The 23,164-nt window shown below is 56.4% G+C and overlaps 1 protein-coding gene across 4 annotated transcripts in view; it reads right to left on the bottom strand.

Moving 5' to 3' along the window:
- Positions 1-1,484: 1,484 nt before the first annotated feature.
- The window catches only part of POLE (DNA polymerase epsilon, catalytic subunit), a 48,293-nt gene continuing 26,613 nt past the window's right edge, over positions 1,485-23,164 (bottom strand). Inside the window, exons 27-49 of one of the 4 annotated variants that reach the window (XM_047696944.1) lie at positions 22,221-22,323; positions 21,719-21,799; positions 21,491-21,613; positions 19,346-19,558; positions 18,847-19,056; positions 18,533-18,676; positions 17,193-17,333; positions 16,840-16,993; positions 16,656-16,762; positions 16,370-16,546; positions 16,063-16,286; positions 15,743-15,963; positions 15,230-15,434; positions 14,641-14,814; positions 13,648-13,773; positions 12,372-12,504; positions 11,012-11,225; positions 10,595-10,723; positions 10,295-10,488; positions 4,198-4,398; positions 3,824-3,949; positions 3,081-3,170; positions 1,485-2,960 (exon numbers count right to left, since the gene is read on the bottom strand). In XM_047696944.1, the coding sequence (XP_047552900.1) occupies positions 2,847-2,960; positions 3,081-3,170; positions 3,824-3,949; positions 4,198-4,398; positions 10,295-10,488; positions 10,595-10,723; positions 11,012-11,225; positions 12,372-12,504; positions 13,648-13,773; positions 14,641-14,814; positions 15,230-15,434; positions 15,743-15,963; positions 16,063-16,286; positions 16,370-16,546; positions 16,656-16,762; positions 16,840-16,993; positions 17,193-17,333; positions 18,533-18,676; positions 18,847-19,056; positions 19,346-19,558; positions 21,491-21,613; positions 21,719-21,799; positions 22,221-22,323 (3,604 nt within the window). In that variant the 3' untranslated portion in view covers positions 1,485-2,846. The remainder of the gene's footprint in view (positions 2,961-3,080; positions 3,171-3,823; positions 3,950-4,197; positions 4,399-10,294; positions 10,489-10,594; positions 10,724-11,011; positions 11,226-12,371; positions 12,505-13,647; positions 13,774-14,640; positions 14,815-15,229; positions 15,435-15,742; positions 15,964-16,062; positions 16,287-16,369; positions 16,547-16,655; positions 16,763-16,839; positions 16,994-17,192; positions 17,334-18,532; positions 18,677-18,846; positions 19,057-19,345; positions 19,559-21,490; positions 21,614-21,718; positions 21,800-22,220; positions 22,324-23,164) is intronic. The other 3 variants (XM_047696946.1, XM_047696947.1, XM_047696945.1) reach the window with 3 other exon arrangements.

Genomic DNA, 23,164 nt, shown 5'->3' with positions numbered 1-23,164 from the left:
CCTGTGACCAGACCCTTGGGCCTTGTTTTTCAGGAAAAGTATCTTGAGGCCCTGAAGAGAAACACTTAGGAGAGGGTCCTTGTGTGTGGGAGCTGTGGGTGCCTGTGGTCCTGACTCCCCTCTAACCAGCCTGGCTGCAGAGTACACGGGCGTGTCTACCCCCACATCCAGCCAGGTCACAGTGACATCTGACCGTGGCGGGGTGGCGTGGGCAGGAGGAACTCAACTGCTCCCAGCACCCACTCTGCAGTTAGCTTGCCTACCAGCTTTCTGAGGGTGGGCGTGTCACCCCAGACCCAGACCTCAAAATATAGGACAGGATGGGGACTCTGGAGGAAGGGGGAGCCAGGAAGTAAGTGATGAGAGTCTCACTAAGGAAAACCCTGGTTCTTGCTCCAAATACCTGTGCAAGCACCCCAGGCCCCACTTACAACAGGGCCGCAGGAAGGGCAGGAATTAATGCTTCAAGGGGACAGACAAGGCAGGGCCAGGTTGAGGGGGCGCACAGGCCGGCAGCAGCGGATATGGCCTGCAGATAATTGGTTAGCACACCCGAAGATGCCACAGCAGTCATTACATTCAGCGACTCTGCCTGGTGCCTGTCTGGCCAGGCCCCCGCCTTGAGGGGCTGCCAGAACTTGGCTGGCCAGCGGTTTCCCTAGCAACGGGGATGGCAAACAGGTCTGAGGCAGCACGGGCATGCTTCGCACAGATCACCTCGGCTGGGATCCCATCGCTCCCAAGGCCCAGGGAGAGCTCAGACCCCGCCCAGGCCCCCAAGTCCCCAGGTCCAAGAGACACTGGCAGGGGGCCAGAGCCAGCCCTCCCACCTGCCCACACCCACCTGGGCCAGCAGTCACACACACCTGAGAAGCCCCCATCTAGCCCCCTGTCCGGACCCTTCTAATCCTCAGGGTAGGAGCCCAGTCACCAGTGCCAGCAGCATCCTGGGTCTGGCTTGCTGACCTCCAGCTCTAGTTTTGGAGAAACTGGCTTTTCGAGTTGGGGCTGGACTGCAGCTCAAGGACCATGGCCAGGGATTCAGGTTTCTCATTCTCAAGCAGGAGAGTCACCCTGGGGCCCTCAGCCACCCCAATGCCCCAGGCCCCAAGCTGGCCTCTGCGGGAGCCACCCTGCTGCAGGGACATGGGGGGGGGGGCAGTGGGCAGGCCCTCCGCCCCACCCCCACCCCGCACTGGGGCTTCTCTGGCTCCGCTTCCAGGAAGCTTAGTTAGCCCCCTCCTCCCCCACCCAGCCCTAATTTGATTTAATCTCCATCTGGGGGCTGATGCAGGCTCTGTCCACCTTCCAGCCAGTGTCGGGTTTCTCGTGGCTGTGGGGCCTAGACACACCCGAAGCGCAATACCCAGGGGCCAATGCACGCGGCTGGACCGATGTCTGCTGCTCCTCCTCCCATCCCTGTACAGACCAAGACACCTTGCACATGTACCATAAAAATTTCAAGAAATGTAAAGCTCAAAGAATAAAATGAAGTTCACAGTGTAATACTGAGAAGTTTAGCAAAAAGGATGAATTTAAGCCAGGCTCCAGAGCCCGCAGTGGCCCAGAGCTCCCCCGAGGCTGCCATTTTGGGGTCTGTGCATACATTTCAGTGAGCCTGCCTGTCGCCTCCCTGACTCGGCCGTTCCTTTTCTGCTCCCAGTCTCATTTAGTCAGAAGCCAAGTGTGGGGTCGGTCCTCCGGGGCCACCGACAGAAGAGCGGAAGCAGCGGCCCAGCGAGCTTCCCGAGGTCACTGGAAGGCAGGCCCCGTGGCCCAGGGCTCTCCCTTGCCCAGCCCCACCTGTACGGAGCACTGCACGTCGGGCCCCACGTCTGCAGCCTCACTCAGCTCCGAACACGCCGGCGGCAAGCGTCCAACATTGAGGAGGCCACAGCCCTGACCCAGCCGCTCTGCCACAGGCAGGTGAGGGCAGCAGGCCCAGAGCTGGCGTGCCCCCCTGGCCTGGGGAGGTCGGGCAGGCACCAGGGTGACAGCGGAGCAGGACCACGCAACCCCAACAACGCGGCCGCTGCTGCTTTTTCCAACTCTCCCAAGACGTGGATCCCTCAGAGCTGAAGGGAAAAACCTAAAATCTTGCACATGAAGAAATGATTTCCCCAAACCCGGGCCCTAAAGTGAGATGTGGAAGTCTGATAGATGGTGCGCCCCGCCCCTCCCCTGGGCCCCCAGACTCCCTGCCGCTGTGGGGCCCTCCTCACGGCACGGGGGCGTCAGAGGGCAGGCACGCCACAGCCCGGATTCCAGTCTCGCTGCTGCACACAAGGGGTCTGTTGTCACATGAGCCCCAGCCCCTGTAGACCCTGCTGTGACCAAGAAGTCTCCAGACAAGAAGCCCAAGTCCCGGGAACTCATCGTGTGAAAGACGCCCAGGTCCCCATGGGGTTCAGCACCGGATTCCCGGGAAATGGCCCAAATCCTGCTGGCGTCAAGCTATCGGGCATGTTCTCTGCGGTAACAAGTGATCAAAAACCGGGGTCGCAAACTCCCACCAGGCGACCCGCAGGGACTCTGCCCAGACAGGAGACCCCCTGGGCAGCAGAGGAACGACAGGACGGCCGGGAGGCTGCTCAGTCAGCAAGACACAGTCCTAGGGCCCCGCCCTGCAAACACTGCTCAGGCCCAGAGTGGGCTGCCCTGACCACAGCTGGGGCCCAAGGAACCCAGAGGTGGCAAAGCTTCCTGCTCCGGCTCGTTCAGGCCTCTCCTGGGCCCCATGACCTGCTCCCTGAAGCTCCCTGCGGCTGGTGTTCCTTGGTGCCCTGTCCTGGACATAGTCACAAGCTTGGGAGGTCAGGGCCGGAATGGGGACGTGGCTCGAGTTGCTACTGGCCCAGCTGAGGGTTCTTCTGTAGCAACCACTCCAGGGTCTCCATGAGGTATGACATGCCATAGTGCTGGGCAATGTTCTGGAAGATTCCAATCTGCTCCATGAAGACCTGCAGAAATGAGCAGTCACAGTGAGACCTGGCCGCAGAACAGGCCCTGGCGCGTCAGCGGAGAAGTGGGTGTGGGCAGATGGAAAAGGCAGCAGGGTCGGCTGGCCGTGGGAGCCCCACCTTGGTGCGGATGGAGAGGGCGAAGGCCCCTGCGCAGCTGCAGTACACAGGCATGTTGGTCTCCTTCACCCCCCGGCACTTCAAGCAGATCTGCAACGAGGAGCAGCCCTGGTGAGGAGGTCCGCGGCCCAGGCCAGTCGCCGCCAGCAGTGGCCAGTCGTTTGGCACGTTCACTCGACAGGCCCTCCCTGCCCTCCACAGCCCTGGCCTTCAGCTCAACCATGAATAAAATGCGAGACTTTGCGAGAGTATTTATCCAAACGTGACAGCTGCTTCCTAACCCCCTCAGAGTGAGCACTGCACCCTTGACTCTGCATCCTGGGGGCTCCTCACCCCTGCTCTGTCCTCAGGTCTCCGCATTCCAGGACGCCCCCTCAGATCGCTGCTCAGATGTCCCCGGTCGGCGGGAATATCCCTCCATCCAACACTGAAAACTTCCCTGTTTCTCTTCCCCGTCCATTCTCCTTACACTCACCGTGACTTACACACTCTCATCTTGCTCACTGTCTATCCCCTCTTGCTAGGGGAAAGGTCCATGGGGCCAGCCCTGCCCCTGTAGGAACCCCAGAGACGTATAAGAAGAAGTCAAAAGGTCGCTGCCTGAACCACAGGGTGGTCACCTCAGAGGACCAGGTTGTGATTTGAGAAGTGTGCACACCCGTAGCTTCTCCTGGGTACAAACAGCTTATCAAGGAGGCCTCTGCCTGGAGGAGGGCCGTCCCAGGGCCAGGCCCACTGCTCACCAGGTCCTGCAGAGTGAAGGCCATCAGCTTCTTCTGCAGAGCTTCCACCAGAGCCATCTCGATGACGGAGGTGTCGTAGGCAACCTGACAGTTGGAGCAGAGCCACTGTGGCAGTACGGTCCCGTCCTAGGCAGAGGAAGAGAGGGCCAGGTCAGTTCTCTGTGCAGCCTTCCCCAGGGCCGGGGAGGGATCACGTGGTACACGCAGGGGCACTGTGGGCCCAGAGCACCGCCACCACCAGGTGTGTTTACAAGGACACTGTTCTGGTGCGTGGCAGCGAGGGCCTTTTACATTAGAACTCGCAGGGGCACTCATGAGGGGGTGCCGGAGCATCTCCTGTCCTGACCGACGGCAAGGACGCGGCCGCTGCCCACCTGAGAGAAGGAGGACTCCTTGCACAGGTCCAGGTCCCGGCAGAAGTTACAGCTGCGGCAGATGACCTCGGGGAGCACGTAGGAGCGGCAGGGGTCTCGGAACTGGGCCTCCTCCGAGAACTCGCCCACATCCACGAGACGAAGCAGGTCTCGGTTCAGCTTGTTCACTTGGTTTGTGATGTTTGTGTCCAGAGACAGCACCTTCAGAGAATGGAGCCCGAGTCAGGGATGGCCCCCTGGGCCTCCCTGCTGTCAGGACTGGGAAAGCGTGCAGGGGACTCTTGGAGCTGCAGTTCCTCGGCACGCCCTTGCCCCTCCTTTTTCCTGCGTGGAGCATCAGAGGAGGGGAGTCGCGGCAGCCACACCATTGGATCCTCGGTGTGGGGCCCTGCGTGCAGAAGCCCTGCCCCAATCCCAAGGCTCACGGTTTCTGTCAGCTCCAGGGGACTCTGGGGCACATTGACATGCCCTCCCGTCCTCCTTACTAACTCCTTCCTCCTCACTGACCGTCGTCCTAAATCGACGAGACTTCGCGGTCTCACTCGCAGAGTGGGGGATTTCAAGCCCCGCTGCTGGTGGGGGCTCCCGCGCCCGCCTAGAGAAGCCTCTTCAGCCTCCCACTAGAGCCCGTGCAGCTGACGCTGGGAAGCCTGGCTCCCATGGTGCCTGCAGACCACGGAGGAAGTGTGTAAAGCCCTATCCCGATAGGAGAGGAAAGGACAGGACCGACATCTCTGGAGATCTCTTCCATACCACAAAACCAAAAACCGCTTGGAAGACATTTTTGAGAGAACAAGTTATAGTCAAATTTGAAGCCCACCACCCTATCCAGTGAGACAAGTAGACTATGGCAAGGAGGTAAATTTGCAAGTACGTACAACGAGGATCGACAACCTGTTAGGCTCAAAAAACCTACAGATTACAAAGTTCTGATGAAAAAACTGGATTGAGTTAAAGAGAAAAAAATAATGAAGATATTTCATTAGTGAATTCCCAAACATTTAGGAAAGAATATTCTGCATAGTATCTTCTGGGAAACACAAAAGGGAAAACACATTTAAACTCATTTTATGAGGCTAACGTCACCCTGAAACCAAAGACAGTAAAGAAAACAGCAGACCAACAGCCTTCGTGTGCACTCAAAATCTCCAATAAAACACCAATAAACCGAACCCAATGATCCATACAAAGCACAGCTCATCCTGACCAAGTGGGACTTACTGGTCGGACATGCTCTCTGCGGTAACTCCGGATCTCAGGAACGCAAGGCTGGATCAACATTTAAAAATCAGTGCCATCAGGGCGCCTGGGTGGCTCAGTGAGTTAAAGCCTCTGCCTTCGGCTCGGGTCATGATCTCAGGGTCCTGGGATTGAGCCCCGCATCAGGCTCTCTGCTCAGTGGAGAACCTGCTTCCCCCTCTCTCCGTGCCTGCCTCTCTGCCTCCTTGTGATCTCTGTCTGTGTCAAATAAATAAATAAAATCTTTTAAAAAAAAAAAATAAAAATAAAAATCAGTGCCGTATCTAGACGGTCAGCAGACACACAAGAAGACACCCAACATCATTCGTGATCAGGGAAATGCAAAGCAAAACCACAATGAGGGACCACCTTGCACCTGTCAGAACGGCTAAAACAAAAAACACAAGAAACAGGTGTTGGGGAGGAGGCAGAGAAAAGGGAGCCCTCGTGCACTGCTGGTGGGAATGCATGTTGGTGCAGCTGCTGTGGAAACAGTGTGGAGGGGCCTCAATGAGTTAGAAATAGAGCTGCCCTAAGATTCAGTACTTCCGCTACTGGGCACTTGCTTTAAAAAAAAAAAAGAAAAGAAAAGAAAACACTAAAAAGAGATAAAAGAAAAAGAAAACACTAATTGAAAAAGATCTGTGCACCCCTACATCTACTACGGCACCGTCCCTGCATCTACTACGGCATCGTCACTGCATTTACTATGGCATTATTTAGTCGCCAATTACGGCAGCAGCCCAAGTGTCCCCTAAGTGAATGCATAAAAAAGATGTGATACAGGAGACAGGTCTGTATACGAATACAGTGTGTGCGTCTACACAGTAGCACTAAAGAAACGGAAACTGAAGTTTGAAAGAGTCGGCACCATCACAATAGCACCAAACGACCTGAAAACCTTAGGTGCGAACATGTGCGATATTTATGTGCCGAAAACCCCACACACTGCTGGAGAAATGGAACATGACCCGGAGAAACGGCAAGATACGGGGTTCACGAGCTAAGAGCCTCGGCACTCAGATGTTAATCCTCCTAAAATTATCTTGATCAAAATTACTCCAACCGGGGCACCTGGGTGGCTCAGTGGGTTAAAACCTCTGCCTTCAGCCCGGGTCACGATCCCAGGGTCCTAGGATCGAGCCTTGCATTGGGCTCTCTGCTCAGCGGGGAGCCTGCTTCCCCCCCTCTCTCTCTGCCTGCCTCTCTGCCTACTTGTGATCTCTGTCTGTCAAATAAATAAATAAATCTTTAAAAAAAAAAATTACTCCAACCAACATTCTAAAGGGATTTTTTTCCTCTGGGTAGGGAACCGATATACTGATTCAGATGTTTATATGGAAAGCAAAGGAACTAGATGGACTAGCCAGAGCGATTTTGAAAAAAAAAAAAAAAATAAAGTCAAAGCAGTCACACTGTCCGGTGTTCAAGACTTACTGTTTAAAGTTACGTAAATCAAGACGACATGGGTTAGAAAACAGTGAGGTGGATGGGGATCCAGAAGACCCGTACGCACACACGGCCAGGTAAGCTTTGACACAGACACCAAGACTATCCGACGCAGAGAGGCCTGTCTTTTCAGATCAGTAGTACTGGGATCAATAGACACACTGACACAGAAATACCAACCTCGGTCTAAAACATGCACACCGCAGAAAAATTAACTCAAGGGCACCCAGGTAGCTCAGTCTGTGAAGACTCTGACCCTTGCTTTTGGCCCAGGTCGTGATCTCATGGGTCGAGGGATCCAGCTGCTCCCTCCCACCCGCCCAAATTGGGCTCTGTGCTCTGCTTAAAGACCCTCCCTCTACCCCTCCTCCCACTCTTATATAGGACAGTAAGAGCTCACCCTATTAAAAAAAGTCAATAAACTAAGGGGTGTCTGGGTAGCTCAGTCAGTTAACCTTCCGACTCTTGACTTCGGCTCAGGTCATGATCTCAGGGTTGTGAAGTCCAGTCCCTTATCCGGCTCCAGGCCCTGCTTAAGATTCTCTCTCTCTTCACCTCCCTCTGCCCCACCCCTCTAAGAAAAAAAAATTTCTTTTCAAAGATTTTATTTATTTACTTTGGGGCGCCTGGGTGGCTCAGTGGGTTAAGCCGCTGCCTTCGGCTCAGGTCATGATCCCAGGTCCTGGGTTCGAGCCCCACATTGGGCTTTCTGCTCAGCAGGGAGCCTGCTTCCTCCTCTCTCTCTGCCTGCCTCTCTGCCTACTTGTGATTTCTCTCTGTCAAATAAATAAATAAAATCTTTAAAAAAAAAAAAAGATTTTATTTATTTACTTAGAGTGAGCGAGAGGGAGAGAGAAAGCGCACAAACCAGGGGAGGGGCAGAGAAACAGACTTCCCGCTGAGCAGGAAGCTGATGCGGGACTCGATCCCAGGACTCTGGGACTGTGACCTAAGCTGAAGGCAGAGGCTTAACCCAATGAGCCACCCAGGAGCCTGAGAAAAAAAAATTTTTGATGAATTAAAGTTAAGATCCACTCACCAAAAAAATACTGTTAGGAGAATTCTGAAAAAATAAACCAAAGTTTGGAAAAAAATGTATGAAGAACTCTTAAAACTAAAAAATAAGGGGCACCTGTGTGGCTCAGTCAGTTAAGCTTCTCCTTTGGCTCAGGTCATGGTCCCAAGGTCCTGGGATCAAGTCCTGCATCAGGCTTCCTGCTCAGCGGGGAGTCTGCTTCTCTCTCTCCCCCTACCCCCGGCTCATATCCACCCCACCCCACTCTCAAATAATCTTTTGTTTATAAAAACCCTCAAAAATAAGAAACATGACCTCAAAAAAAAAAAAATTGACCTCATTTTTAACAATGGGCAAAACATTTACACATTTCACCAAAGATGTATGGACAAAAAACCACCATGTGAAAAAACACTCAGCATCATTAGTACTGGGGAAATACAAATTAAAAATGAGATACCACCACACACCTATCCGCAAAGCTCAACTTCTGAAAATGCCCGAGTTCTGGGAGGCACCTGGAGCAGCCGGCCGCTGGTCATAGGCCGCGGCTGGTCATAGGCCACCAATGGGAATGCAAACCGGACTGGCCACTTTAGAAGTTCGCATCAGGACAAGACCCAGACAATCCCCCTCCTCCATCTTTATCCCATAAAATGAAAGCTCCAATAAAATGAAACACATGCTCACACAAAAACCTGTATGAGAATGTTTAGAGCAGGGGCGCCTGGGTGGCTCAGTGGGTGAAGCGTCCGCCTTTGGCTCAGGCTGTGGTCCTGGGATTGAGTCCCGTGTGGAGCTCCCTGCTCGCAAGGAAACTGCTCCTCCCTCTCCTCCCTGCTCGTGCTCTCTCTAGCTAACTCTCTCTCAAATAAAATCTTTAAAGAACAAAGAAATGAATGTTTATAGCAACCCCAGTCTTAAAAATGCAACAATAAAATCCCAAATGTACTTCAGCCACTGCAAGACCAACCCGGGCTCTTCCGCACGATGGGACGCGTCTCAGTCGCGGAGCGGGACAGAGAGCACCGGAACGGGCAGCAACGGGAAAGGAGCACGGACCCCTTCCGCCGAGTCAAAGAAGCCAGACGGAAAGAGACATGACCGTGCAAGGCCAGAGAGGCGGCTCCAGGCCAGGGCAGGGCAGGCGTGGCTGACCCCTGCGGTGCCTGTTTGAACCCCGCCGTCAGCGGCTTCAGCACTCTGTGAACGCTCCCACAACCACACCGCACAGAGTGACCTGCGTGTGCCTGTGAGGAAGCACAGGGACACGGGACACTGGAACAGACAGGTCGGCAAGTGCCAACACGGGTGCCCCGTTCACAGGATGGTGAAATGTTCTGCATCCCGACTGTGCTGGAGACGTGGCACTGTGAGTCTTTGCCAAAACTCACACGCCACATGTGAACAACGGTGAGACCTCACTGTAGGGAAGTTATCCAGATGTTGAAAATTGTGCAGTCCACGACAGTGGCCAGACAGCACACTGAGCTACTCCTTCCACAGCAGCAGCAGTCACCTGAGCCCGGCCCCGAAAGGCAGTTTGCGGGAAGGTAACCTGACCCGCAGCAAAGCCTCTCTCCAGCAGAGGTGACGCCTGCACAGGAGCCATCCAGTAATACGATCCCATGGCGGGCTCGGCCCTGCCTTTCCCAGAGAGGCATGGAGCAGCCAGCAAGCTCTCCCCCACCGCCACGCACATCACGGCGTGTTCCGGCTCCCACCAGCCACCAGATCACGCACACCCGCCATTTCACCACTCCACACGTGCCTCTCGCCAGCACCCGCAGATCCTCCTACCCCAGGGCCTTTGCATGGACCTTGTCCCTGGGGTGGACCTGGCCAGGCCCTGCAGGTCAATGGGGTCTCACCACGGTCCCCATCTTCCTCACCGGCCCTGCCCCATTCCTCCGAGCCCACCTACCCCTCACTGACGCACAGGCTCCTTGAGGATAGGGGTCTCTCCTGTCTTATCCCCTTCTCACCCCCAATGCCTCCCACAGCAGCTGCACAGAAGGGGCAGCAAGTGATGATGGAGTCACCTAAGTATGTCCTTTGGGCAACTACGCCTCCCCTGCACACGAGTGCACGCCCCCCACCCACCCACGAAGTTGCCCTCTCACCCCCACCCTGCGCACATGGGACGACCTCTCCCCACACGGATGACCCCCCGCCCCCACCCCACACGAGACTGCTCTCCCACCCCAGCCACCTCCCCACCCAGCCCCACACACCACCATGACCCCATGCCCCCAGAGCCACCTGTGCACGAGGTTGCCTCCCCACCACCACCCCAGGCATGAAGCTGCCGCCCTGCCCCGCCCCATGGACCCTTGGGCCCCAGCACACACCAGTGTGGATGCCCCGCCCCGCAGGTGTGGGTCGCAGCCTCACCTTGCACACGTACTTGACGAACTCGAGCGCAGGGTTGTTGAGCACCAGGTGGGAGCCCGGGAGCAGCGGGAACATGCTGGACAGCTCGGTGGAGTTCCGCGAACCCGTGACCTTCTTCTGAATCTTCTGAGTGATGCTGAAGAAGCTCTGCGTGAGCTCGTTGGCCACGTAGTCTTGGGAGAAGGTGATCATTCCTGGGAGGGCAGGGAGGCGGCTGTGTCCCCCGTGCTGCGACGGGGCGCAGAGGGCAGGAGTGGGGGGGCCCCAGGGGGTCCCGGGACACGGCCGGGGCGTGCTCACCAGGCAGGGCGCTGGCCACCGGGGCATCCTGGGACAGCTGGCTGGGCCCCCGGCGTCTGAGGGGCGTGCTCCCCGGGGCGCTGCGCCGCAGCTCCTCCTTCATGCTGTGGTACACCGCCACGATGTACGCTGCGCGGAGAGCACGGCATTGAGGGTTAGGCCGCTGTCGCGGCGGACCCCTGCTGCCCCGGTGAACCCCCGCTGCCCTGGCGGACCTGCACTTGCCGCGTCTGCTCTAGAGGGAAAGGGAAGACCTCGGGGCGCGCACAGATGCACAGTGGGGCAGCCGAGGCAAGGCTGCGGGGCAAACAGGGCCCCTCTCCGGAGCCATGCGGCCGGGGCACGGCTGACCGTCCGCGCCGCCGGGGAACAGGTCTCCCCATGCACAGCGGGGCCACGGGCCGGCGGGCGGCTCACCTGACACGATCATGAGGAAGTAGCTCTGGCACGAGGCTGCCTGCGGCAGGAACTGCACGATGTTCCAGTTGTTTTCCAGCTTGTCCTCCACATCAGGCTCTGGCGCATCTTCCCCCTCCTCCTCTTCGGCCTCAGCCTCCTCTTCCTCCTCCTGCTCCTCTCTGCCCTCTTCTGGGGACCCCTGCTGTGACGCAGCCCCAGCCCCAGCTGTGTCCTGGGCCCAGCAGCAGGGAGCCAGGTCATTCCCCACCTGGCTCTCCCCACCCTTCTGTCCCACGAGGCTCACCCAGTCCCCCGCAGGACAGCTCTGAGGAGGGGTCCCTTAAAGCAGAAGCACGCCACCCAGGGTGATGGGGACTCTCACTCTGTTCCTCCAGATAATTCACTTCGAGATTCTTCAACTCCCTCCTCCCAGGGCAGGAAGATCACAAGCGGTGACCTCGGGTGGCTTGCTCTCTCGTGTGAATCCCAGATCTCCTGGGCTGGTGACCCCAGTCCACACAGCGCCACTGCAGCTCTCTCCCATGTGACCAGATGCCCCTCTCGAGGGGGCCCTTCTCCTTCCCACAGGCCCTGCTTCCCCAGCCACGCTCAGTCCGGAGGGCAGGCGGACCTCGTGCACACCACACACCCGGCCAAGCACGGCTTCCCTCACCCGCACTTGCTCTCCTCCCCATCCACCTGCTAATAGACACCTGGCTTCACACGCCTGGGTGCCACCCACACCCCCAGGTGTCACTTACACCCATCCCACTGGCCTGTTCCCTCCACCTTCAAGACACACCCGAGTCTGTCTCCCCGACTGCATCCTGCCCTTCTACAGTGCCACCCACAACATGGGGCCCTAGTGGAAGTCGGGCCGACACGTCCCCGCTCAGAATCGCTCTATCACTGAAAGCCAAATCTCCAGCTTGGCCTTTGGTCCCAAGTGGCCTGGTCCTAGCTGCTCTGTGCTGCACCTGTGGGTGCCGCCCCAGGCCTGCCCTGGTGTCCCAGCCGTCTGACACTAGCCCCTGGCCTAGCTCTTCCATCCCGGCTTGCCTGTCCCCTCCTTACAGCCCCACAACCTTCCCATGAGAACCAGCCCCTGCCCCACGGCTGCTCTCGGCCCCTACCCTGCTTTGTGTCCATCTGAGTCCTTCCCGCAGTTGGGCTGTGTGTTCTCCGCCTGCCCACCTGCTCCTCCCTTCTCCCCAGGCCCCGCAGAAGCAGCGTGCTCTGTTGTGTGCTGCTGCGAGATGCAGCCCAGGACCACGCCAGGCCCTCCGCCCACAATCGCCAAATGTGTGCAAAGAGACAAGTACGGACCCAAGTCATTTCAGATCCCCAGCCTCAGCGCTCCAAGATGGTCAGGCCTTACCTGTCCACAGTGAATACGAGACGGAACGGTGCCTTTGATTCCACCGTAGTTGGAGGGATCCATCCAGAGAAGAAATTCCCAGGACCGAGAGAAAGAAATTGTCAGGGAATGGAAGAGCTCTTTGGAATGGATGCTAAAAAGAAGCAAAACAGAAACTGCTTCAGTGCAATCTACAGTTTCTCTCTTTTTCTCCGTTCCTTTTTTTTTTCATACGCGCTTATCCTGCACCTAACAACGAACTTGAGGTGGATTCAGACCGTAGGACCCCTCACGCTTTCTAGAGAACGGCACAAACACACCGCTGATGAGACTCCTGCACCAACCAGGAGGGAGTGGCAGGAACCAGTGCTTGAGGGGAGCAGAGACGTGAGAGCTGCGGAAGACGCCAGGGCCTCGCCGGGTGTGCCCTAAGCACGTGGAGCAGCACGTGTGTGCGAGACAACACAAAGCTGGGACGAGGACGACCGAGTGCCTGCTGCCACCACTGTCTGAGAGCCACGTACATCACGAGGCATCGGGGCTGTGCTCGCAACAGCCCCACCTCAACAGAGGAGTCACGAGCGCTCGACTACACGCGGCTCTGACGCTGCCTCCAAGTCTCAAGAAGTGCCCGGAAGGTTCTGCGTCTCTCCTAGCAACAGAGCTCCGGGGTATCCACAGAAGAGCGAAACACAAGAGCACCTGACACACAGGGCGTCTGCACTGATTTGCAGCGGCTGGCGTCCAATTACCGTCAGCAGCTCTGCCAAGGAGCGGAAAAACACGACATGGCATCGGGAGAAAAACCTACCCAGCGAACACAAATCAGAGCTGACGTGAGTGTGACTGTGGGCAGAACAGGCCACATAAAAGGTTATTAAACCTGAGCTCAATGTAGTCACAGACTAGAACAAACACAGAATGTGCTGCACAGGCCCTAGGGACGCGTAAGACCCCACCGGGCCTCTTGCTGTGAGAAGGCCGAGGGATGGGACCAGCGGCAGGCCAAACCCTGTGGGAGATGATGAGCGAGTTTAAAGACACGACGAAGGAAATTACCCAAAAAGAAATAAAGAGAGAAATTTTAAAAACTTTCAAAACAGATGCACCTGTGATTCTATACTAGCACGAATATCTTTCAAAAAAGAAAGTAAATTAAAGGCTTCTTGAGGCTATGCAACGGTAGGAAGCATTCATTACGAACAGATCCATGCTATGAGCCCCCACAGGAATGTCCCTCAGCAGAAGCTAAACGGTCTCAGAAGAACGGGAGGGAGAACTCCGGCGCTGCGAGGACCTGCTGGTGATGTACTCCACGTAGGCCAGCGCGTCTGCAACCCACCGCTTCTTCGTGCAGAGGATGATGCGGTTGAAGTTGGCGTAGACAACGGACGACCCCAAGCGCTTGAACTCAGCGATGAGCCTGCAGACGAAGGTTAGAACCACCGGTCACAGCCGCAGAGAAACCGCAAGACGCCACGAGCAAACGCTGATTCCCGAACTAAAAAGCTATCCTAAATACCCTTGAAATCCAGAAGCAAAAGTTAATGAAGATTTCTGCAGGGCAAAACCCACCACAAACAAAACCACATATAATCAAAGACAGGAGAAAACATACAACTTAGATCACACAAAAATGGCTGACTTTTACGTAGGAAGAACTCCTAGAGATCAGTGAGGAAAAAGTCAACAGAACTATAGAGAAATGGGAAAAGGACCTGAAAAGAAAGTTCAGAACCATTTATAAAGAGGATTGCAGGCGACAAGTACATCCTGATAGCACTTTCCCGCGTCAGTGGGCTGGGGACACGCGTCCCGTCACTGCCGGAGCATGGCCAGCTGTACAACTGTCGCCAGATCAGCATCTTCCTGGCTAGCTGTACTGTCTATCAACCTTGCATCAGTCCTGCTTGCTGAAGGTCATTCCGCAGATACATTCGCATGACCTTGGGTACAAAGCCGTTCTTGGTGATCTCTAGCAGCCTGAGCGCCCATTAGGATGACACACGCACACGTGGGTCTCCAAGGTCCGCTGGTAGCGAGAGGTGCAGCACAGCACACACCAGGCATGACGACTTGTGCCAGAAGAAGACAGACAGACCATGACACACAGCACAGCTTGGAAGGACGCCGCACAGAGGGCGACAGCACTAAGCTCCCCAGGACCTTTACCACCCCGGCCTATCAGGCCAGAAGTGAGCTCCAGTTTCCAGCCATGCTGGCTGAGTGCCTCTCTGGTTTGAGGGACAAAGGTCTCGGCCTGGCTGGGAGTGGGCCTGGCAACACTCACTGCAGAAAGAGCTTCTTCATCATGCTGTGGAGCGTGCGGTGCAGAGCCGGGTCGTGGAGCAGCGAGGACGGGGCCCGCAGCCAGCGGTAGAAGTGCATCACCTGGTTGTCTGCGTAGATGTTGCGGTACTGCGTGATCTCCTTCACCCAGCCCACCACCATGCTCTTCAGGATCCTGGAAGAAGACGCAAATGTCCCCACGGTCACCAGCACCAGCTTGCCCCATTCTGTCACCTTTGCCTCCTCCCTCCTCACTATCCAAACTCACTGCCGGGCCCTCCTCTGCACCCTCAGGCCTCCCTCTGCACTCAGCACCTACGGCAAGCTTCCGGGCACAGGAGGGAGGCCAGAGCACAGTGCCCCGAGGGCAGCAAAGCCCAGCAAACGGAGGAGAGAGCCGGGATCCATGTGGGGTTCTGGCTCTGCTGCCCAGTGACAGTGTGTTAGCTCTTAGGTTTCCAAAACAAGGGCAGAGGATACAAGAGCTTCTCATGTTTCTTCTGGATTCCAGACTCAGCTCTTCTGCCCAGGGAGAGGACGGGACAAAAGCGGTCAAGGCGAGGCTCTCAGGGCCGCAGGCTCCCGGGTACCTGAAGGTGCTGGAACAGAGCGCAGTCTCGTCGTAGCTGGCCAGGGCGCTGGCGGCCTGATTGCCAGTGATCATGTCCTCCAGGGAGGCCTGCTGCAGCACATCGAAGCTGATGCCCATGCTGTCGGCCCCTTCCATGTCGTTGATGTGGTGGGACTGCAGGATGGTGTTGACAGCCAGGTTCTGCAGGTCCAGCTCCACGCACACTGCACGCAGAGAAACCGCTCCCTATGCACCCTCGCTCTGCAGTCTGCAGCCCGGCTGCAGCAAGCGCGGGCTCAGACAACGCACTGCTCCACGCGGCAGCCAGGGCCGGCCGGCAAGACGGCCACTGAGCAGACGGCAGAGCCCACCCTCATTCGTCCCACAGCCACAGAGGCTCCCGCAGGCTCTGTTCCCACACCAGCACAGCCAAGCGTGAAGCACCCACCGCCTGGTGTTCCCACCACCACGGAATGGCAAGAAATGGCAGAAGCACCAGCAGGCGGGGACCCCGTGGGCCTCAAGCACCCACCCGTGGAGTAGCAGCCCGGGCAGTTGATCTCCACGCTGGCCTGGTCATCGAACTCCATGACAAGGCGATTGTCATCGGCCTCCTTGCCACCCAGGTCAGGGCGTGACGTAGGGGACAGCCAGAGCAGGTGGCTGTGGCGCTGGAGGTGGCGGGCAAAGAAGAGGTCGGAGCCGAAGGTGGAGATGTCCTCGGGCAGATTACCAATGGGAATGTGGAAGTACCTGCATGGGGGGCATGGGGTCAGCCCCAGGAAGTGGACAAGCAAACGGAGAAGAGGCCAGAGCACGGGAGCACAGAGAAAGCGCCTGCGCTCCGCTCACCTGCTCATCTCGAAGGCCTGCGACAGACAGGTGTCCAGGTTGAGGTAATGGCGGATCATGCGCCGGGCCCCAAGGCGCTGCCAGTCCAGGACGCTGTAGCTGATCCTATCGGCCACGTGGACAGGCACCAGCGGGAACTCCTCCAGGACGGGAACCTCGCCAGCCAGCCTCTTCAGCTCCCAGTTGGACTGAATGGCGATGAGTGTGGGCCCACGGCGCTCCTCCTGGACATTGGGGAAGAAAGTGGCTGGGGGGGGGGTCCCAGGCTGGGGGAGAGGTGCGCACACACAGGCCCGACCGCACTCACCTTGTAGGCCAGCAGGAAGCGCTGGATGGCCCTGCAGATGGTCTTCATGTCAGTTTCAGCCCGAACTTCGAAAGTGTGTTTGGGGGGAGGCAGGAGCTCGGGACCCACTTTCTCCACCATGAGGCTGTGCTCGGCTGAGTACAGAGCGCCGAGGCTGGGCATCTGGTTGCTTCGCACCTAGACCGACAGAGGCCGCGTGAGGCCTCTCTGCAGGTGCGGGTGGCAGGGCCCCCTCCGCCACAGGCACGGGCAGCAAAGGCTTGACTTCCCCTTGCCAGGAACCTACGGTGTCCAACACGAACACAGACGCTCTGCGCTGGGAGGGCACGAACAAGCCAAAGAGGGCTTTGTGGCCTTGCACGTGGTGGTACAGGTAGAGGTGGCGGATGCTGCCTGCACGGAGGACACGGCCGTCAGCCCAAGGCGTGCTGGAGGCCGGGCCAGGCCGGGGCAGCCGGCATGCGTCATACCTGGCTCCAGGTAGCTGAACTGGGCCAGAGAGCGCATCTCCAGGTGCTCAAGAGCAAAGGTTTCAGTCTCCCAGCCCGACAGGTGCCTCACCAGCTGCTTATTGACCACACACACACAGCCCAGCTGCACCAGGGCCCGGAACAGTAACGGGACCTAGACGGGGCGGGGGTGGGGTGGGCGAACAGGCAGCGTGAGGGCTGCCGTGTGTCTTCAGCAGACGCACTGCTGAAGTTCACGGTCTCAGACGGGGGCCCACGGTTGCACTTGCTAGCCTGTGCATCCCACATGCAGTCTGCCCTCCTCCACCCCACCCAGCTGGATCCTTGCTCAGCTGAGCTGGGAGGATAGTCACCTGAGTCTCATACACGCCCTCAATGTCTGGGGCCGACAGCTCGGTGTTGATCTCGTTGATATGCTCCTGGTACATGTCCTCAGGCACCGAGTACTCATAGAGGTTGTAGACCACATTGGAGCGTGGGAGAGCACGGCTGACCTGGTGACGACAGGGCGATGAGCTCATCACGCAGCTAAGTGGTGATGTCCGTTCCAGCACGACACGCATCACTGGAATAGTGCCACAGCCACTGAGTGAACCCGCTAGAGCCCATTTCTCCTCGCGAGGAAGACTGAAAGCTCGGCGTTGACTTCGAGCAGCAGCCTGGGGCTCCTGGGCAGCAGAGGAGCTCTCCGACGGCAAGGGCGGCAGGTGCGCCTGGTTTACTGTCCTGCTGTCTTCTGGGTTTAACCTGAGAGGAACCACCTCCTCCTGGTCAGAGCACTGGTCTGGGGGAGCCACAGAATGTGGGGGAACACTGCAGAGGGGGGCAGGAGACAGCACTGAACAGGAAACGATCCCCAAAAGATGTCCTCCTTTGAAGCTACCATGCCCACCGCATCCAAGGAAGCAACAGGAATTCCGGATCACCTGCCGTCTGCTGCCCTCTCTGGGTCCACACCCTGCTGACTCCTCTCCTCAGAGCCGAGCCTCACCTCCTCCAGGAAGCCTCTGCAATCTAGTTCCCAGTCAAACACACACACATGTCATCTCCTCAACTACACATCAGCTTGTGGGCGCCCAACCGAGAGATGAGCATGGACAGCCTCCGTAAAGGAGCTCTGGGTAAAACGAAGTCATGCGGCTGCCGTTTATGGGAAGTGTCCCAACAGGCTGACGCAGGGGCAGAACGGCCACCAACGGTCACCGAGGGCTGAGGGAGGGGAGACGCGGCTACAGGTCTGGGAGTCTTCCGAGGATCATAAAAACGTTTAAGGCAGGCTGTAGCAGAGGCTGCGTGACCGATACACACGAAAGCCACTGAAATGTACATTTTACATGAGTGAATCATGTGGCACGTGAGGTCTATCTCAGCAAAGCTGTTTCCATCTGAAGAGCCCCGGACCGGTGTCCACCTAGTCCCTCCCCGCGCCATGGACGTGAGACACAAGAGGAGGGAGCACCAGGACAGCACGGCAGCTGCGCTCACGGAGCAGTCCACAGACACCATTCTGATTCTTATAGCACCCCAAGAGGGCTCTCGGGAGACAGAGGCCCCAGCACGCCTCGCTGACGGTCACCTAGCTCATCTGGCTTTCCATCTGCGGAGCCCCTTCTTTACGGGGCCCCTCTGTCGGGGTGGAGACCACGTGAGAGGCCAAGCGGGCAGCAGACCACCAACACCTGTGGCCCCGCACCTTGCGATAGGAAGGCCCCTCCTCGGCTTTAGCCACCCGCTGGTTGACGTAGAACACACGGGGGATGTTCAGCCTGATGCAGTGCAAGTCGCCACCGATGACCGCCCACAGCCGGAACAGGCCCGCCTGGCTGGTTTCACCGATCTGAAAGGCAGGGAGCATAGAGCAGCGCATCGCCTTGTCGCGGGAAGCGCTCGCCAGCAAAGGCTCATCCTTCCCCTCCATGCCGGACCATCGCAGGGGCCCCAGGACCTTCCCACTGGCTGCGTTGCTGCCCTTGGAGGCATCCCACTCCCACGGATTGTGGTCCACACCTGCACGATCTGCCACGGAAGGTCCAAGGTGCTGCGGGCGGTCCGGCGCAAGAAGCTCCCCAAGCCAGTGGCGGGCCTGTCCCGGACGGCCCCGGGCCCAGGTTCGCCCTCCGCCGCCTCCAGACGCCGCCTCTTCCTGCGGGCCAGGCGCTGCCGGGCCTGCAGCTGCCACTTCTTCTTGTGGAAGCGGAGCCAGACCAGCCACTCTTCCTAGGACAGACGGTGTGACAGGTCAGGAAGAGGCGGAAGAAACGCAACCGAGGAGCACGCGGTAAAACAGAAACCGCCCCCCTCAGCGACTATGTCACGTGGCTTCCAAGCCCGCGTATCTCTTCTAGGGACTAGACATCTCCTCCTGACCCCCTCAGAGATCAAGACCCATCCTGGGGTCCCCAAGCTGCTTAGCAGACTCCACGGGACACAGCGAGCCACAGCGCGGGCCCATCTGCTGTCCTTGCCTCCTCCTCCCCCGGCCACTTCGGGCTCCGAAGCTTCCTACCTGGGTGGTTCCGAGGGCCGGGGGCTGCCCCAAGATTTCCTGCCAGGGCACCGTCAGCTCCAGGTCCTGTGACTCCTCCTGGCTCTCCCAGAGGACACGCTTCCTCTTAGTGGCAACAGGAACTGCCGGGTGTGGTGGCTTCACCAGACCAAAATCCTCCATGTCGGGAGCACCAAGGCTCTGCGTGCCTTCTGGAGCCTGTGCCATGCCCACCTGCAAAGACCCAAAGGAGACTTAAAATGCCACGACCTCTCAGATAATTCCACCTTGAGAATTATACCATATGTCAACTGAACAGTGTCAACTGAACGGGATAAAACACTGTACACCACAGTGTGCACTGACCAATCTACTTTCAATTTCAAAGAGTGAAGATAGAACAAAACATCACTCAAGCATGACTACAAAGCGAACACTTACATCTTTCCACGTTTGCTCCAAGGCTCTCCTCTTTTTGTAAGAAATAAAATATTGTGAAGCACAGGTCCCTTCTGTCTCCCTCTGGCCCCCAGTTCCCAGCACAGCGCCTGTCATTCCCCGTACACGGTGTGCTTCTGCAGCATGCCCTCAAATGCGCACCCTCCCGTAAGATGCGGTGCTGGAGTCCCACGGCACACATCCCACGGCAACCTGATCTTTCCATGCATTAAAATCTCAAAAATAAAGTAAATAAAAATAAAGTAAAATAAAATAAAGCCAGAAGATTCATCTATCTTGACAAAGATTTGTCTATTTCCTAAGTCTTTTCAAAGACTAAGGTTTGGGATTTACTGTTTATTTCCCTCATTCCTGCTCTTGCCTTCACAACCTCTGTCTTTCTCCCTCCGCAACTCAGTATGCTGCTACGACTCTTCAGTTGAAAGCTTATTCGATCTCCTACTTGTTTTTCTTTGCTAACATCTTTGCAAACAGACACCGTGCATGTAAGTGTTCTTTCGTTGCATACCACAAATTTTGATAGGATCAGTACTTTCTTTTCTTTTTTTTTTTTTAAGATTTTATTTATTTGAAAGACAAAGATCACAAGTAGGCAGAGCATCAGGCAGGGAGATAGAAAGGGAAGCAGGCTCCCTGCTTGAGCAGAGAGCCTGATGTGGGGCTCGATCCCAGGACCCTGGGATCATGACCTGAGCCAAAGGCAGAGGCTTTAACCCACTGAGCCACCCAGGCGCCCCAAGGATCAGTACTCATTAAATATTTCTAATTCCCGGGACGCCTGGGTGGCTCAGTTGGTTAAGCCGCTGCCTTCGGCTCGGGTCATGATCCCAGGGTCCCGGGATCGAGTCCCGCATCGGGCTCCTTGCTCAGTGGGGAGCCTGCTTCCTCCTCTCTGCCTCTGCCTGCCGCTCTGTCTCCTTGTGATCTCTCTCTCTCTCTGACAAATAAATAAATAAGTAAAATCTTAAAAAAAAAAAATTTCTAATTCCCGGGTCACCTGAGCGGCTCAGCCTTTAAGCATTTGCCTTTGGCTCGGGTCATGATCTTAGGGTCCTGGGATCGAGTCCTGCAACGGGCTCCCACCATCCCCTGCTTGTGCTCCCTCTCTCGCGGTCTCTCTGACAAATCAATAGATAAAATCTTTAAAAATATTTTCAGCACTGGAGAATTTTCTTTTGGCTCTTCTGATTTTAGCTAAGCCCTTCATTACACCCTTCAGTATTTTTACGGTTTCTACAGGTTTTTATTTTCTGGTTTAGAAAACCAAAATCTGGGCGCCTGGGTGGCTCAGTGGGTTAAGCCTCTGCCTTCGGCTCAGGTCATGATCTCAGGGTCCTGGGATCGAGGCCCGCATCGGGCTCTCTGCTCAGGCGGGGAGCCTGCTTTCTCCTCTCTCTCTATGCCTGCCTCTCTGCATACTTGTGATCTCTCTCTCTCTGTTTCAAATAAATAAATAAAATCTTTAAAAAAAAAAAAAAGAAAACCAAAGTCTCTGGCACAGTGATTCACAGAGTCCCTGAGTCCAATTACCACCGTCACATAGAAGACAGTCCATCTCCCTAACGGACAGCTCAGTGCATCCGATCCCAGAAGACCCCCAGTGGAAAATAGAGAGTCGAATGCCAGGCGCACCTTTTTACAAAGAAAAGAAACATCCGAGACCCGTGAATGGCAGCAGCAGGGCCCCCACCATCCCGGGGGCACTACCTGTCTCCTGCCTTCGAGGATGAAGAGCTCACTGATCTTCTTCTGCTTGCAGACATCGTTCTTCTCCAGAAGTTTCTTGTGCAGCCAGTCGGGGTGCTTGACGCGTGGTACTGGGTTCTTCACCTACAGAGGGGCACAGATCACCCGTCTGACTGGCTAGCACAGGCCAGGCCCAGGGTTCCGGGGCCACGGACCCCGTGGGGCCCTGTCTGCGCTGGCAGGCCTCACCTGCTGCAGAGCCGCAGGGATTGTGATGATCTTCTGGATGGCGCTCCCCAGACGCTCGATGTAGTAGTCCCAGTCCAGGATCTGGGCGGCGGGAAGGGGACAGCGACAGGGTGTGAGAGAGAAGAGCAGCAGTAGCGCTATATTCACTCTACACCGAACGCTGCGCTGAATGCTTCCTGCGACCGCTTTACCCACCTTGAAATTCTGGGACAAAATGTACCCATTTCACAGAGAGGGAAACCCATTCCACAGAGCACTTAAATGACTCCCAGGATCCCAGACTTAGCAGGGCTGAGCCAGCCCAAGAACGCTGCACCTGGGTTCAGGCCCTCCCCGGCACTGAGCTTTCCTAAAGTGTAACAAGCTCCTCGCCCCTTACGTATCAGGGGAGGACGACAAGACCAAAGACTGTAGACAAAATGCTGACATGACAGAGCGTCAGGGACGCTCTGCTGTCAACGCTTCCTTCTAAACATCTCAGAGGAACAAAGTCAGTACTCACCGTCCGAATGTCGAAGTCTTGGAGGGAAGAGCTCTTAAGCCACTTCCGGAGGAAGTGCTTCCTCACTGTGGGCTCTGCCTGGAAAATGGCAAGCGGGATGGCCCTGGGTGAAGAGAGGCACAGAAGTTACCAACACAAGAATCAAATCAACTCCCGTCATAGTGCTCGCCAATGTACAATTCCACATGGAAATAGGGCCTAGAACCTCGTCTGTAACCGTGCTTTTACTTCAGGATGTCCCTTCGTATAAAGTACAGCTAATATGTAACGTTCATCAGATTAGGTACATGATGCATCGCTGTATTAAAATATCGTGGGCAAACGCATGCTCCCTCCACCAGGCACCATTTGGTCTGTGTTGTTTGGCCGTGGTTTACAGAGCTACGTAAATCACATTCATGTGTGTACACGCACTGAGACATTTCGAAGATGTCACTAACTGAGTAAGATACAGGAAGACTCCTGCTCTCCTGAAAGAATGAGCCGGCTTCAAATCACTCCCAAGCAGCAGGGCAACCATCAACATCCTTTCACTGGAGGAAATATTTGTGAACATGAATATCATGAACGTGAAGACACTTAGAACACTACCAACACCAGTGCACACACCACCTAGTCCTCTCCAACTTCACGCCCTGCCATTTTCTGTGAGAGAAACTAGAAGGATAAAGTCCCGTGCAGCTCTCCCAACCGTCCTCATGTAGAGATGCACGAGATCCCTATTTGGGTGTTTACTGATTCCACGCAGGCTTCTCTACTACTCCTGCCCGTACGTATAAGGAACGAGAAGAGTAGCGCCCGTGTTTGTCAGTGTGGTACAGACAGGAGCGTCCTGCCATGCAGGAGCAGGACCCCGCAACACAGCACACAGCTGCCATCCAATCACTCGAACACCTACGCCACCTTTCACTGCATAAAAACACATGTGCCCGTCTTCTGACTGA

Source organism: Lutra lutra, chromosome 12 (genome assembly GCF_902655055.1).
Source record: "Lutra lutra chromosome 12, mLutLut1.2, whole genome shotgun sequence".
In the NCBI taxonomy this organism is placed as follows: domain Eukaryota; kingdom Metazoa; phylum Chordata; class Mammalia; order Carnivora; family Mustelidae; genus Lutra; species Lutra lutra.
Note: the sequence above shows the minus strand (reverse complement) of the source record. Positions and strands in the feature narration are given on the sequence as shown.